This window comes from Cetorhinus maximus, chromosome 18 (genome assembly GCF_964194155.1).
Source record: "Cetorhinus maximus chromosome 18, sCetMax3.hap1.1, whole genome shotgun sequence".
Classification (NCBI taxonomy): Eukaryota; Metazoa; Chordata; class Chondrichthyes; order Lamniformes; family Cetorhinidae; genus Cetorhinus; species Cetorhinus maximus.
This window is the reverse complement of record NC_135896.1, coordinates 37,503,372-37,517,408: the sequence shown is the minus strand read 5'-3', so window position 1 is coordinate 37,517,408 and position 14,037 is coordinate 37,503,372. Positions and strand designations below refer to the sequence as shown.

The 14,037-nt window shown below is 43.5% G+C and overlaps 1 protein-coding gene across 1 annotated transcript in view; it reads right to left on the bottom strand.

The window, feature by feature from the left end:
- The window catches only part of amn (amnion associated transmembrane protein), a 67,346-nt gene extending 66,184 nt beyond the window's left edge, over positions 1–1,162 (bottom strand). The window contains exon 1 of the mRNA XM_078563407.1: positions 1,042–1,162. Within this exon, the coding sequence (XP_078419533.1) occupies positions 1,042–1,162 (121 nt within the window). The remainder of the gene's footprint in view (positions 1–1,041) is intronic.
- Positions 1,163–14,037: the final 12,875 nt, after the last annotated feature.

Below are 14,037 nucleotides of genomic sequence, written 5' to 3'. Positions count from 1 at the left end.
GCACACCTCTCTGCCAGCTGGAGCATCGTCATCACTACCCTCCGTCCTTTGAAGGGGGATGTCCACAGATCTGTCTGACTCAGACACGTCCTCCTGTAGTCCCCCTCACTGTGTACAACTGACTCTAAATGTCGCTGCATCCCTCTGCAGTGCTACTATCTGTGTTGGTGGATTGTGGGCTGGTCAGATGGGGCGGTGCTTCCTCAGACTTCTCTTCATCCTCCTCCTCCTGATGCTCGAGGGAAGATCTGGCTCTGGGGGGGTGGGCGTGCGGCAATGGGATCTGTGTGAGACACAACAGGAGATAATTAGTGTAATCGTTAATCAGTGTGAGTGCACAGGTCATTATCTAAAACTATGTGAGCAGAAGCCTTGACCCAGAACCTTTCCTCCATGCTTTACCATGTGCCAGATGCCCATTATGCTTGATCCACCTTTCCCCTGCTGAAAACCATCACCACGACCAGTGAAGCCATGATTGGAGGTGCCTTTAACACCGCCTTTGGCACCTGAAGTGGGTGATTCACCATCTCCTACACTGGCCTGGGAAGGCACACACGCTATCTGCTTGGCCCTCTCTTTCAGTTGACCAATTACCCTGAGGTTCGCACACCCTGTGTCCAGGCCATCGCCTTAACATTTTGAGCTCTGTTTTCCTGCAAGTGAACAATGAAGACAAACTGAGAGACATTGAATCCTGCATCCATGTATGAGCACAGTCTATGTGGCCAGGTGTCAAAGTGGGCATGCAGATGCCATCCCATTTATGCTTAGACATACAAGAATGTCATGTCCACTCAGTCATCCTTGTTGATGGTGATGTATGGGGAAATTGTGTCTTATCTGAAGTCTCAGTCATTTGAGACCCAAACCAGGGGCAAATGTGTGCTTCAGCCAAATAGCTCACCTTACCTGAGTGCAACAGCTTGTGGAGTCACTTGCAGCACTGAATCCATGTTTAACAATACGCTCCTGATTCATTCGTCGCTGCAGTAATTAACTGCCACACTCTCTTTGTGATGGCCGGAGGGTTTCTTCTACCTGCTGGATACAGGGTGGCTCTCCGGCCTTCGACCTCCTGCACCAGGATCTCTAGGTCATGGTCGCAGAATCTGGGTGCATTTAACCCATGAGACTCAGATGGACTTCTCCTCCGGGACATTCTGCTATGACAATAGATAAAGCACATGGATGAGTCATGATTCTCTCTTTATACCGAACTGCTCAATTCCAACATGCAACTACCTGCTGGTCTCAAGTCGTGCACAGGCTTATGTTGTTGTGGCGGGTAGGGGGAGGGTGGGTGGGGGGTCGATGGCGGGGTGGGGTCCATTCATGAATCGGGTGTACTGTGCTTGTGTGACAGCAAACCCAGAATGTTGTGATGTGGTCTGATGCTTATAGAGTCTTAGGAGTCGACAACACAGAAAAAGGCCCTTCGGCCCATCGAGTCTGTGCCAGTGAAACAAGTACCTAACTATTCTAATCCCATTTTCCAGCACTAGGCCCATAGCCTTGTATGCCATGGCATCGCAAGTATGCATCCAAATACTTCTTAAATGTTATGAGGGTTTCTGCCTCTACCACCCTTTCAGGCAGTGAGTTCCAGATTCCCACCACCCTCTGGGTGAAAAAATTCTTCCTCACATCCCCTCTAAACCTCCTGCCCCTTACCTTAAATTTATACCCCCTGGTTACTGTTCCCTCCACCAAGGGGAAATGTTCCTTCCTGTCTACCCTATCTATGCCCCTCATAATTTTATATACCTCAATCATGTCCCCCCTCAATCTCCTCTGCTCCAAGGAAAATAACCCCAGCCTATCCAATCTCTCCTCATAACTAAAACTCTCCAGCCCAGGCAACATCCTGGTAAATCTCTGCACTCTCTCTAGCGCAATCACATCCTTCCTATACTGCGGATTCCAGAACTGCACACAATACTCTAGCTGTGGCCTAACCAGCATTTATACAGTTCCAGCATAACCTCCCTGCTCTTATATTCTGTGCCTCAGCTAATAAAGGCAAATATCCCATATGCCTTCTTAACCACCTTATCTACCTGTCCTGCTACCTTAAGAGACCGGCGGACATGCACACCAAGGTCCCTCTGATCCTCAGTGCTTCCCAGGGTCCTACCATTCATCGTGTATTCCCGTGCCTTGTTTGTCCTGCCCAAGTGCATCACCTCACACTTATCCAGATTAAATTCCATTTGCCACTGATCAACCCATCTGACCAGCCCATCTATATCCTCTTGTAATCCAAGGCTATCCTCCTCACTACTTACCACCCCACCAATTTTCGTGTCATCCGCAAATTTACTGACCAACCCTCCTACATTCTAGTCTAAATTGTTTATATATACCACAAACAGCAAGGGACCCAACACTGATCCCTGTGGAACCCCACTGAACACAGGCATCCAGTCACAAAAACACCCCTCTACCATCACCTTCTGCTTCCTGCCACTCAGCCAATTCTGGATCCAATTTGCCAAATTGCCTTGGATCCCAATGGGCTCTTACCTTCGTTATCAGTCTCCCATGTGGGGCCTTATCAAAAGCCTTGCTGCAGTACAAGTAGAATACGTCAAATGCATTGCCCTTATCTACACACCTGGTCACCTCTTCGAAAAATTCAATCAAATTGGTCAGACATGACCTCCCCTTAACAAAACCATGCTGACTGTCCTTGATTAATCCCTGCCTCTCCAAGTGTAGATTAACTCTGTCCCTCAGAATTGCTTCCAATAGTTTCCCCACTGAGGTTAGGCTGACTGACCTGTAGTTCCCTGGTTTATCCCTTCCTCCCTTCCTGAATAACAGTACCTCATTGGCTGTCCTCCAGTCCTCTGGCACCTCTCCTGTGGACAGGGAGGTATTAAAAATTATTGCCAGCGCCCCTGCTATCTCCTCTCTTGCCTCACTCAACAGCCTGGGATACATTTCATCTGGGCCTGGAGATTTATCTATTTTTAAGCCTGCCAGGCCAATTAGAACCTCCTCCCTTTCTATGCTAATTTCTTTAATTATATCACAGTCCTTCTGCCCGATTTCCATATCCAAGTCATTCCTTTCACTTGTGAACACCGACACAAAGTATTCATTTAGAACCCTACCTACGTCTTCCAGCTCCACTATGGTCCTAAATGGGCCACACTTTCCCTAGTAATCCTCTTACTCTTAATGTACTTGTAAAATAACTTTGGATTTTCCTTTATTTTACCTACCAATGCTTTTTCATGCCCCATTTTTGCTCTCCTAATTTCCTTTTTAAGTTGCCCCTACACATTCTATGCTCCTCTAGGGCTTCTGCTGTTTTGAGCCCTCGGTATCTGCCATAAACCTCCCTTTTGCTCTTTATCCAATCCTGTATGTCCCTCGACATCCAGGGTTCCCTGGATTTGTTGATCCCACCCTTTGTCTTTTCTGGAATATGTTGGCCCTGTGCTCTCCCTATTTCCTTCTTGAATGAGTCCCACTGCTCTGACACAGATTTACCTAAAAGTAGCTGCTCGCAGTCCACTCTGGCCAAATCATACCTGATCTTATTAAATTTGGCCTTCCCCCAATTTAGAACTCTGATTTCTGACCCATCCTTGTCCTTTTCCATAACAACCTTGAACCTAACGGAGTTATGATCACTATCTGCAAAATGCTCCCCCACTGATACGTGTACCACTTGCCCGGCTTCATTCCCTAAAATTAAGTTCAGGACCTTCTACGTACTGGCTTAAAAATCTCTCCTGGATGCATTTTAAGAATTCCACCCCCTCTAAACCTATCACACTATGACTAACCCAGTTAATGTTGGGGAAGTTGAAATCCCCCACTATTACTACTCTATTATTTTTACACTTCTCTGAAATTTGCCTACATATCTGCTCTTCTATTTCTCTCTGATTGTTTGGGAGCCTATAGTACACTCCCAGCAATGTGATTGCTCCTTTTTTGTTTTTCAGTTCTACCCATATGGTTTCATTTGAGGAGCCTTCTAAGATGTCATCCCTCACTGCTGGAATTGATTCCTTGATCAATGTTGCAATACCCCTTCCTCTTATACCTCCTCCCCTGTCTCGCCCGAAGACCCTATATCCTGGAATATTGAGCTGCCAATCCTGCCCCCCTCTCAACCATGTCTCTGTGACAGCAATGACATCACACTTCCATGTGTTAATTTTTGCCCTCAACTCATCTGCCTTATTTGTCAGACTCCTTGCATTAAAAGAAATACCATCCAACCTTGCCAAACTCCCTGGTGCCTTAACTGGCCTTTCATTTCTATGCCTTCCAGACTCACTTGCTCTCTCTTCCAATTTTGGCTGTGCATCTCCCAATGCATTACCTCCTCTCAGGATTCCATTCCCCTGCCAAGTTAGTTTAAACCCTCCCCAGCAGCACTAGCAAACCTCCCCGCAAGGATGTTGGTCCCATTCCGGTTCAGGTGTAACCCGTCCGCCTTGTACAGGTCCCACTGCCCCCAGAAACAGTCCCAATGTCCCAGAAATCTAAAGCCCTCCCTCATGCACCATCTCTTCAGCCACGCATTCATCTGGACTAACCTCCTATATCTATACTCACTAGCATGTGGCACTGGAAGTAATCCAGAGATTACTACCTTTGAGGTCCTGTTTTTTAATCTGTTTCCAAGCTCCCTAAATTCTGCTTGCAGGGCCTGATCCCTCTTTCCACCTATGTCGTTGGTACCAATATGTACCACGATCTCTGTCTGTTTGCCCTCCCCCTTTAGAATTCCCTGCAGCTGTTCAGTGACATCCTTGACCCTGGCACCAGGGGGGCAACATACCATCCTGGAGTCACGTCTACGGCCGCAGAAACGCCGTCTGTTCCCCTTACTATCGAGTCTCCTACCACTATTGCTCTTCCCCTCTTTTTCCTCCCCCACCGTGCAGCTGAGCCACTCACAGCGCCCTAAGCGTGGCTGCACTCCCCAGAGGAACCATGATTCTCACTGTTTTCCAACACAGAAAAACAGTTCTTAAGCGAGATGCACCCTGGGGATTTCCTGACTACCTGCCTGACACCTTTCTTCTGACTGATGGTCACCCATTCCCTCTCTGTCTGCACTTTCGTAAGCTGTGGGGTGACCACGTCTAAAAACGTGCTATCCACAAAACTCTCAGCCTCATGGATGCACCTCAGTGCCTCCAGCTGCCGCTCAAGCTCCGAAACTCAGAGCTCAAGTAGCTGCAGCTGGTGGCACTTCCTGTACACATGGTCGGTCAGAGCACAAGGAATGTCTAGGATGTCCCACATGTTGCAGGCGGTGCATAACACAGGACTGAGCTGCCCTGCCATGCCTCTAGGTGAAAAAAACTCCTTACTTTAAGTTAAACAGTAAAAAAGGTTAAATTATTTATGTACTTTAAATAAAAACTAGAACTCTTACCTTTCCTTAGCTTAATCTATTTTAAACTGGAGAAAAACTGGAGAAAAAAGTGGAGAAAAACACTTAACCACAACTTACCAATCAGCTCTCACCTTTGTGCTGACATCACTTTTTGAAGCTTCCCTGCACTCACGCTGGTTCTGATCTCTCTGCCACTCTCTCACGCTGTCACTCTTGTTATTTTCAACAAGAACTGACTGCAGGACTCCCTTCCCAGACCACTTCACTGCGATGCTGACTGCAGGAAACTCTTCACCGCTGCAGGACACTCTTCCCACTCATCTTATAGGACCTTGCTGGAATACTCTCTTGCAGTCACACATGCCTGTGAGGACAGTGTGCTGACATCACGGTTATGGCCAGGGCACTTGGGTGCCAGGCTTGAAAAAGTGAAATGGCGTGTGGCTGGACATGGAGGGTCTGCATGCAGAGTCCTGATACCAACCCCATGCTCATTTCACTTGCTGTACAGTGTCATGACCTGTTGTGGCTGCAAAGATGCTGACATCTCCATGGCTGGGGGCAGTGGATATTTGCAAACAGTAAATGTCAGCTGTGTGGACACTCCTTACACTTTGTAATTGGCAGACTTCAGCATCTAAAGTTTGGTATGGAAGGCTCATAATTGACCATCTCTTACGCTAGGTCAACATGAAAATCTTATACTCACATGACGACACAATGAAGTCTTCTCCCAGGCAGCCATATAATCCCTTCCTGTCCTGTTACTGAGTGACTTCCAAGACAGCCCTTCATATCGGGCTGCCTCCTAAATCGGTCCCACCTCTGCCTCTGAAGCGTTTCCATGGTTGGCTGAACCCGTCTCCTGGCCGTGCCTCCAGAGCCACTTTTTCAGGGGGGTGCACAAAGCTGGGAATTTTCCCAACTCCTGCTACCCACTTCAAGGATGTAAATTCAGGCCCACATCTCAGAGATGAAAGATCAGTCCCTAAAAAGCATGGCTCCAGACAATGGTTATAAGCTATTCAATTATGGGATCATAATAATAAAGTTTGATCCTGTCCTCACACAAAAGTACAAAGGTGTACTTCCAGCAAAGTCACTAAACACTAAGTGCTGCAGCTATTTAGCTACTGAACCAGGAAATCACAATCCACATTGCACTGCCCGGCATTCTAAAGCCTTTAATATGGGCAATAAGTGCTAGCCTTGCCAGCCATGCTCACAACCCATGAACAAATATATTAAAGTAAATTGTGTGAAGCCTGCAGTCATATGATACACTTTTTTTGATTCCTACTATAATTAGTGCCTAATTGAATTGCCTTTCACACTTTCTCCATCAACCATTAGTAGGTCCCAATCCTTGAAAGTTTCACTGCATTTTCCTTGCTATTTCACCTCTCCATCAATCTTCTTTACTGGAGTAAACCAGTTTACTTCTGCAGCCAATCAGCAGTCCCATCTCATAGAGTATAAATTGTTGTTCCCTTTATATTTGGTATTCTTGCGAATTGGCCTGATGAGTCCAAGATGAAAAGCTTTGACAAAGATGTCTCTTTTTTCAGCAATACTCAGTTTACTTCTGTGAACATTTGGTAATGGTCTTTAGTAGGGCGTCCAGAAGTTGAATAAGATATTACAAATGTAATTTTATTTTATCAGTGTAAAAATGATGTGCTGTGACTTACCAAATAACCTTTAACTATATCATTGTAGTTGATGAGCTCAGCTATAACATCTTCACACATTGACTGGATGTTTTCAATGATTGGTCAACGATGAGACCACAACCCAGTTTCCACACTTGCTAACGGAAGCCCATCATTGGTAGTATTCAATGGTTCATGTCTGCTGTTCCAACATTCAACACACGCCAATTAAGGATATTAAAATCCATCTGCCATTCCTCAACCCATCCATTTACTTTGTCCAGATAGCTTTGAATCTTCTTTTTACTGGCTACCTGAACACAAAACTTGCTGTTATCATGAAATTTATTAATGATATTATGTACAATATATAGTCTATGAGAACTGTAAACAGAAAATACTGCTTATCCATGACTTCATGCCAGACAGATAGACTGCCAATTACTCAGAGGTTGGGATAAGTGGTGGAAATTGGGTACAGTGAGTCCTCATTTAAAGGTATTTCACTTTAACATTGGTCAGTAAATGGGGCCTCTGATCTTGTTTAGCATCACAAGATTCATTTTACCATCGTTCCCCAGTGTGACATAGGGCCGTGTGACTTGATCGGCACCATTTTGAAGTGGCCTCTCTCACTCCCTGACCAACCCTCTTGCTGATGACCCTCCAGGCTTGTGGCCTCTCCGAGAAATCTCCTGGTAACAGATCCTTGATTCCAACAATGAGACAATTTACTCACCAATGGATTGAATGTGTTTGGGACATCAGGTCGAGGCATATCTCCTCTCTAATGTGGTAAAACCAGTGGGGCAGCAGATTTTATGTTTTTAATAATGATATAAAGGCACTAATTGCTTATAAGGAATTGTGTAAACACATTGTGTGTTCATTTATTGAGACAGGCACGTGGGAACATTTATACAGTGGCATAAAGCGTGAAGACATCAGAGTTGCAGAGCTGTGTGTATGTATGCACTGTTGAAAAGCAAAAGTGAACCTAAAACTGGATCACATGACACACTTCCCTCTAGTGATGTCATGCTGCAATCCCTTAAAGGTATATTACAACAGTGCCGCCACTTGCTTTGTGGATGTGGGAGCCACTCCCCGTGACTTTAAAATGTGGACAGGAGTGGAGAGGGAGATTTCTGATTAAAAAGGGATGAAGCAGCTCTCAAACCCACTTGGAGAGAACTTAACTCCTGCAAATTGAAGCTGCTCCTCCTGCCTCTTGCTGCTCATCTCCAGAGTCTGTGCTCACAGTGAGGGTTCAGGGGACAGATGTAATGCGTGGGAGAGTCGGGGAGTGGGAAGTTCGACAAGAGGAAGGATCAGCGAGAGGGTGGGTTAGGGACTGGGAGAGGCTGTGAGCCTGGAAGGTTACCAGCAAGAGGGTGGGTTAGGGAGCAAGAGAGGTCATGAACTGGAGGGTCAATGAGAGGAAAGGTCCACAGTGACCAGGAGGGTCAGAGAGCAGGATGTGTGGTGAGCAGGATCAGCAGCCAGTGAGAGGTACTGAAAGTAGAAAGTTGCCATATTTCTTTTATATTTCAAAATTTATTTTATTTTAAAAGTTATTTTATTTACCAATATAGGAATTTAGCAATGTAAAGTATTTCAACTTAAAGGGTATAATGTTTTAATTTTTTTTTGATGAGGAATGTCCTACTGCTGAAGAACCTAACTATAACTTTTACATTGGTTTTAATAGGAAACTGTGATTCGCTTAAAGTTGTTTCACTTAAAATCATAATTTTCAGGAACACAACTACAACTTGAAGTGAGGATCAACTGTATTTCTGGTTTACATATGGAAGCTGATCAAATGCCGCAATGATTTCTATATTTATGGAACTCCTAAACATTAGCCAGAGCTCATGTATTCCTTAAGAATTCTAGGATGTATTAAACCTGGTTCATCCCAAGCAAGTTACAAAAGTCAGCTCCAGTCTATAAGTAAGTTCTTCTTAAAAGTTGCATGTCATAACAATATTTAAGGTTTATTCAATTACAGTTTGAATTCCTAATTCTATAAAACCCATGGAGAAAATATTTCTGTAATATGAAAATATGCTTCATATTATCCAGGCCTTCATATGGCTTTGAATTTAATTTATAGATGTTTTAGCTGAACACTACAGTTATTCAGTTCAGGATCACTATGCAAATTGAAAATCCTCCTCGCTACAAGTTGGTCACATTTGCAAATAACACCAGTAAACAACAGTCAAATTTGCTGAAACAAGGAGCATCCAGTCAAAACTTGTAGGTGAACAGAACCATGCCTGATGAGATTTGAAACAGGGAAGTGCAAAGTGCTAGATATTGGAAAAAATGTAGAGGCCACCCTCACTGAATAATATCAAACCGGCGGGGAGAGGCCTGAGCGTGATCTGACAGGAAGAGTGGATTGGATGCCTACCAGATCTCGCAATCCAAAGCAGCAGCCAACAAAGCAACCCTAGTAACAAAAACAGAATTACCTGGAAAAACTCAGCAGGTCTGGCAGCATCGGCGGAGAAGAAAAGAGTTGACGTTTCGAGTCCTCTTGACCCTTCAACAGCAAACCTAGTGCTTTGCGGTAGTAAAATATAGGCCTGATTACCACGAGCAGTTACTTTAACCGAGGCACTAAAAAGATAAGTGTGATGAAGGGAAAGGCAATGAGGCTGATCCCTAGAGCCAGAAAATTAAGGCAATGAGGAATGTTTAGAAAACTGACTTTCTAAGCCTGGAAAGGAGGCTTTATATTAGAGTTCTTTGAAGGTGGTGGGAGTGGAGGGGGTAGGATGCAGTGGGGGAGGGATGGAAGGAGGAGGAGGCTAATTTCTTGAGGTATCCTAAGCAAAAGAGGTTAATTTGGAAGTAATTTCAAGTTAAACCATGTCTATATGTCAAGGGATAATCATAGAATGATACAGTACAGAAGGAGGCTATTAGTCCCATTGTGCCTGTATAGAATTATTGTTACAAATGCAAGATTTTAAAATGTTTCCTTTAATTTAAAGTGAAATAGAATGTCCTGAATGGTCCTCTAGAGAGTGAGAATGGGGAGTTAATAGTAAACAATAAGGAAATAGTGGATGAAATGAACAAAATTTTTGTTTTTGTTTTTGTCATCACTACAGAGGATACAAAGAACATTCCAGTAATAGCTGTAAATCAGGAGGTGGAAGGTCGAGTGGAACTTGGTGAAATTACAATCAGTGGAGAAGTGGTACTGAGCAAACTGATGGAGCAGTGGGTTGACAAGTCTCCGGGTCCAGATGGACTGCATCCTAGTGTCTTAAAAGAGGTGGCTAATGAGGTAGTAGATGTGTTGGCATTAATTTTCCAAAATTCCCTAGATTTTGGAAATGTTCCATCAGACTGGAAAGTAGCAAATATAAGCCCTCTATTCAAGAAGAAAGCGAGGCAGAAAACAGGAAACCATAGGCTTGTTAGCTTGACGTCTATGATGGGAAAGATGTTAGAATCAATCATTAAAGAGGTTATAGCTGGGCATTTAGAAAAACTCAAGGCAAGTGGGAAGAATCAGCATGGTTTTGTGAAAGGAAAATCATATTTAACCAATTTATTAGAGTTATTTGAAGGAGTAACATGTGCTGTGGATAAAGGGGAGTCTGTAATCGTACTGTACTTGGATTTCCAGAAGGCATTTGATAAGGTGCCACATCAAAGGTTATTGCGGAAAATAAAAGCTCATGGTGTTGGGGTAACGTATTAGCATGAATAAAAGATTGGCTGTCTGGCAGGAAACAGGAAGCATGCATAAATAAGTCTTTGTTTGATCAGCAGGATGTGATGAGTGGATTCCTGCAGGGGTCTGTGCTGGGGCCTCAACTTTTTACAGTTCATATCAATGACTTAGATGAGAGAAGCAAATGAAGGTAGCTAAATTTGCAGATGACACAACGATAAGTAGGAAAGTATGTTGTGAAGAAGATGTAAGGAGGTGCAGAGGAATCTGGGTGTTCTAGTGCATGAGTCACAAAAAGTTAATATGCAGATAGAGCATGTAATCAAGAAGGCTAATGGAATGTTTTTGTTTATTATGAGAGGAATTGAACATGAAAGTAAGGATGTTATGCTTCAGTTACATAGGGAATTTGTGAGACCACATCTGGAATACTGTGTGCAGTTTTTGTCTCCTTATTTAAGGAAGGATGTAAATGTATTGGTGGCATTTCAGAGGAGGTTTACTAGATTGATAACAGGACTGAGCAGGTTGTCTTATGAGGATAGATTGGACAGGCTGGTCTTGTTTCTACTGGAGTTTAGAAGAATGAGGGGTGAATTGATTAAAATATATAAGATCCTGAATGAGCTTGACAAGGTGGATGTGGAAAGGATGTTTCCTCTTGTGGGTGAGTCCAGGACTAGGGGGGCACTGTTTTAAAATTAGGGGTAGCCCTTATAGGACAGAGCTGAGCAGAATTTTTTTCTCTGAGAGTTGTGTGACTTTGGAACTCTCTGCCTCAGAAGATAGTGGATGCAGGGTCATTGAATTTTTTAAGGCAGAGGTAGATAGATTCTTGTTAGGCAAGGGAATCAAAGGTTATTGGGGTAGGTGGGGATGTGGAACTCGAAATGTTAAGAGGTTAGCCATGATCTTATTGAAAGGCAGAGCAGGCTCGAGAGGCCAAATGACCTCCTTCTGCACCTATTTTGTATGTATGTTCGTATGTTTATATGAATAGGGGAATGGTGAGGTCAAATTAAACTCTCCCCAGAGACAGGCCCATGTGATCTGGTTGTTATGGGAAAAACACTTAGGCTAAAACCTATAGAAAATCATATCCAGTTTTCACACCTTGACAGAGCAGATGACTTTAATGACACACACAACACAGATTCAGAGACCAGGAGAGGAAGACAGAAACAGCTGCTGCTGTGAAAAACAGAAAAAAAACTATTTTGGGTCAGCCACCAAGCAGAATGCTGATATGATCTGGTTCTGTATTTGAGGAGGTGGGACTTGTAAAGATTTAAGGACCAAGGAGTGGCCAGAGAGTGCTTTGCCACTGGAAGCTAGTTTGGGAATACTCAGGAGACTGAATAGAATGACTTTTAAAGAACGCTGGAAGACTCGCCATGGTGTGGCAAGATGAAGGGAGCCTACTGATAAGTCAAGAGTTGAGTGAGACCTGATTTTCAAGGTTATATATCTTCTGGGAGTGTGACATAACATACGAATGGGTTGTAAAGTATTTCAGTCATCTTAGTTAGTTCATGGGGATGTACCTTTTTCTTTGGCTTGGAGTACTAGTTGTCAGTTAAGTAATGTTCATTCTATATTACTTATAGTTTGTTAAAATAAAAGTATTAAAATGTGAAATCTTGTCCTGTGTTCCTTTCTGTTGATTGCTGGGAAATTCATATTCCTTTTTTTAAAGAAGTTATCAGTCTCTACAGGGATCATAACATTATCCAATTAGTCCCACTCCCCTGCTCTCTCACCATTGGCCCTGTAAGTGTTTTTCCTTCAAGTAGTTATCTTGATATTTGTGATATAGGTGCAAACTAGTACAAGGGCAGTAAAGAGTGATTTAGATCTGGGATGGTCTTCTTGAAGGGTAACAAAGACAAAATCTCTGGATTCATTCAAGAGGCAGTCAGACACTATAATGGGAGCTTTAGGTTTTGATAAAAGAGTGAGCTAGGGATTTGTGGAATGGATCCTGTCATCTATCTATATTTTGCTGATTCTGGCTTTGTAAGACATAAAAACAACCAGCAGTTTCTAAGATAATCTCCCTTTATAAAATATTTTATATGTCTGTTGATCTTAAGAGTGAAATACAATGTGTACACTTTGTGCACAGGGTACCCTGCTTTGAATCAGATTCTAATTTGACATTTAAACTTTAGCTGGTCTCCCTTGGGTCATCACTGGATAAAATTTGAATTAAAGCGAAAGAAAATACTAATTATGGCCAATTTACCTTTTCATCATCTTTGGTTTTGCTAAAGGCTTTGGGTTTAGCAATCGTGATCACCATAAAGATTTGCCATATGCCAAAGTGTAAGACTAACTAAATAAATTTATGGCACAATTTGCTCACGAGTGCAACTCATCCACCAAAGCTTTGATGCTATCAGACAGATAAGAGAACACCCCAGGATACTTTTTTTTGTTCATTTATGGGATGTGGATATTGCTGGTTGGGCCAGCATTTATTGCCCATCCCTAATTGCCCTTGAAAAGGTGGTGGTGAGCTGCCTTCTTGAACCACTGCAGTCCATGTGATATAGGTACACCAACAGTGCTGTTAGGCAACGGAGCTCCAGGATTTTGACCCACCAACAGTGAAGGAACAGCAATTATTTTCAAGTCAGGATGGTGAGTGGCTTGGATTGGAACTTCCAGGTGGTGGCGTTACCATGTGGCTGCTACCCTTGCATATGATCAACTGCCTGAAGATTGTGCCTGTTCAGTGAGTTTTCTTCACACTGAAATTTGATAGGAGTTTTTTAAAAAGGAAATAGTGTACTTTCTAATGTATAATTAGCATTGTGATGGTCCACTGCATGAATGATAGTCTGATCAGAGCAGCTAGTTTGCATTTGTGCCAGATTTCATGAACATTGTTGTCACACTCCTAGGAAATCATCTCTTGAGCCAGCATCTAAAGGACAACTTAACACTGTTGTCCTTTAAAGTTGCTCCTGCCACAGTACCAAAGCAGCTCTCAAAGTCACAAATGACGTCCTATGTGACTGTGATAAAATGTAAACTTTCCCTTCTCTACCTGTCTTCAGCCTTTGATACAGTTGACCACACCATCCTCCCCCAATGCCTCTCCACTGTCATCCACCTGATTAAGACTGGTCCCACCTGGTTCCATTCTTACCTAGCTAACGGTATCCAGAGTATCACTTACAATGGCTTCTCTTCCTGCTCCCGTATCATTACCCTGGTGTTCCCAGAAGGCCCTCTACCCTTGGCCCTCTCCTATTTCTCATCTAAATGTTGCCCCGCAGTAACATCACCTGAAGGCAGTGTTAGCTTTC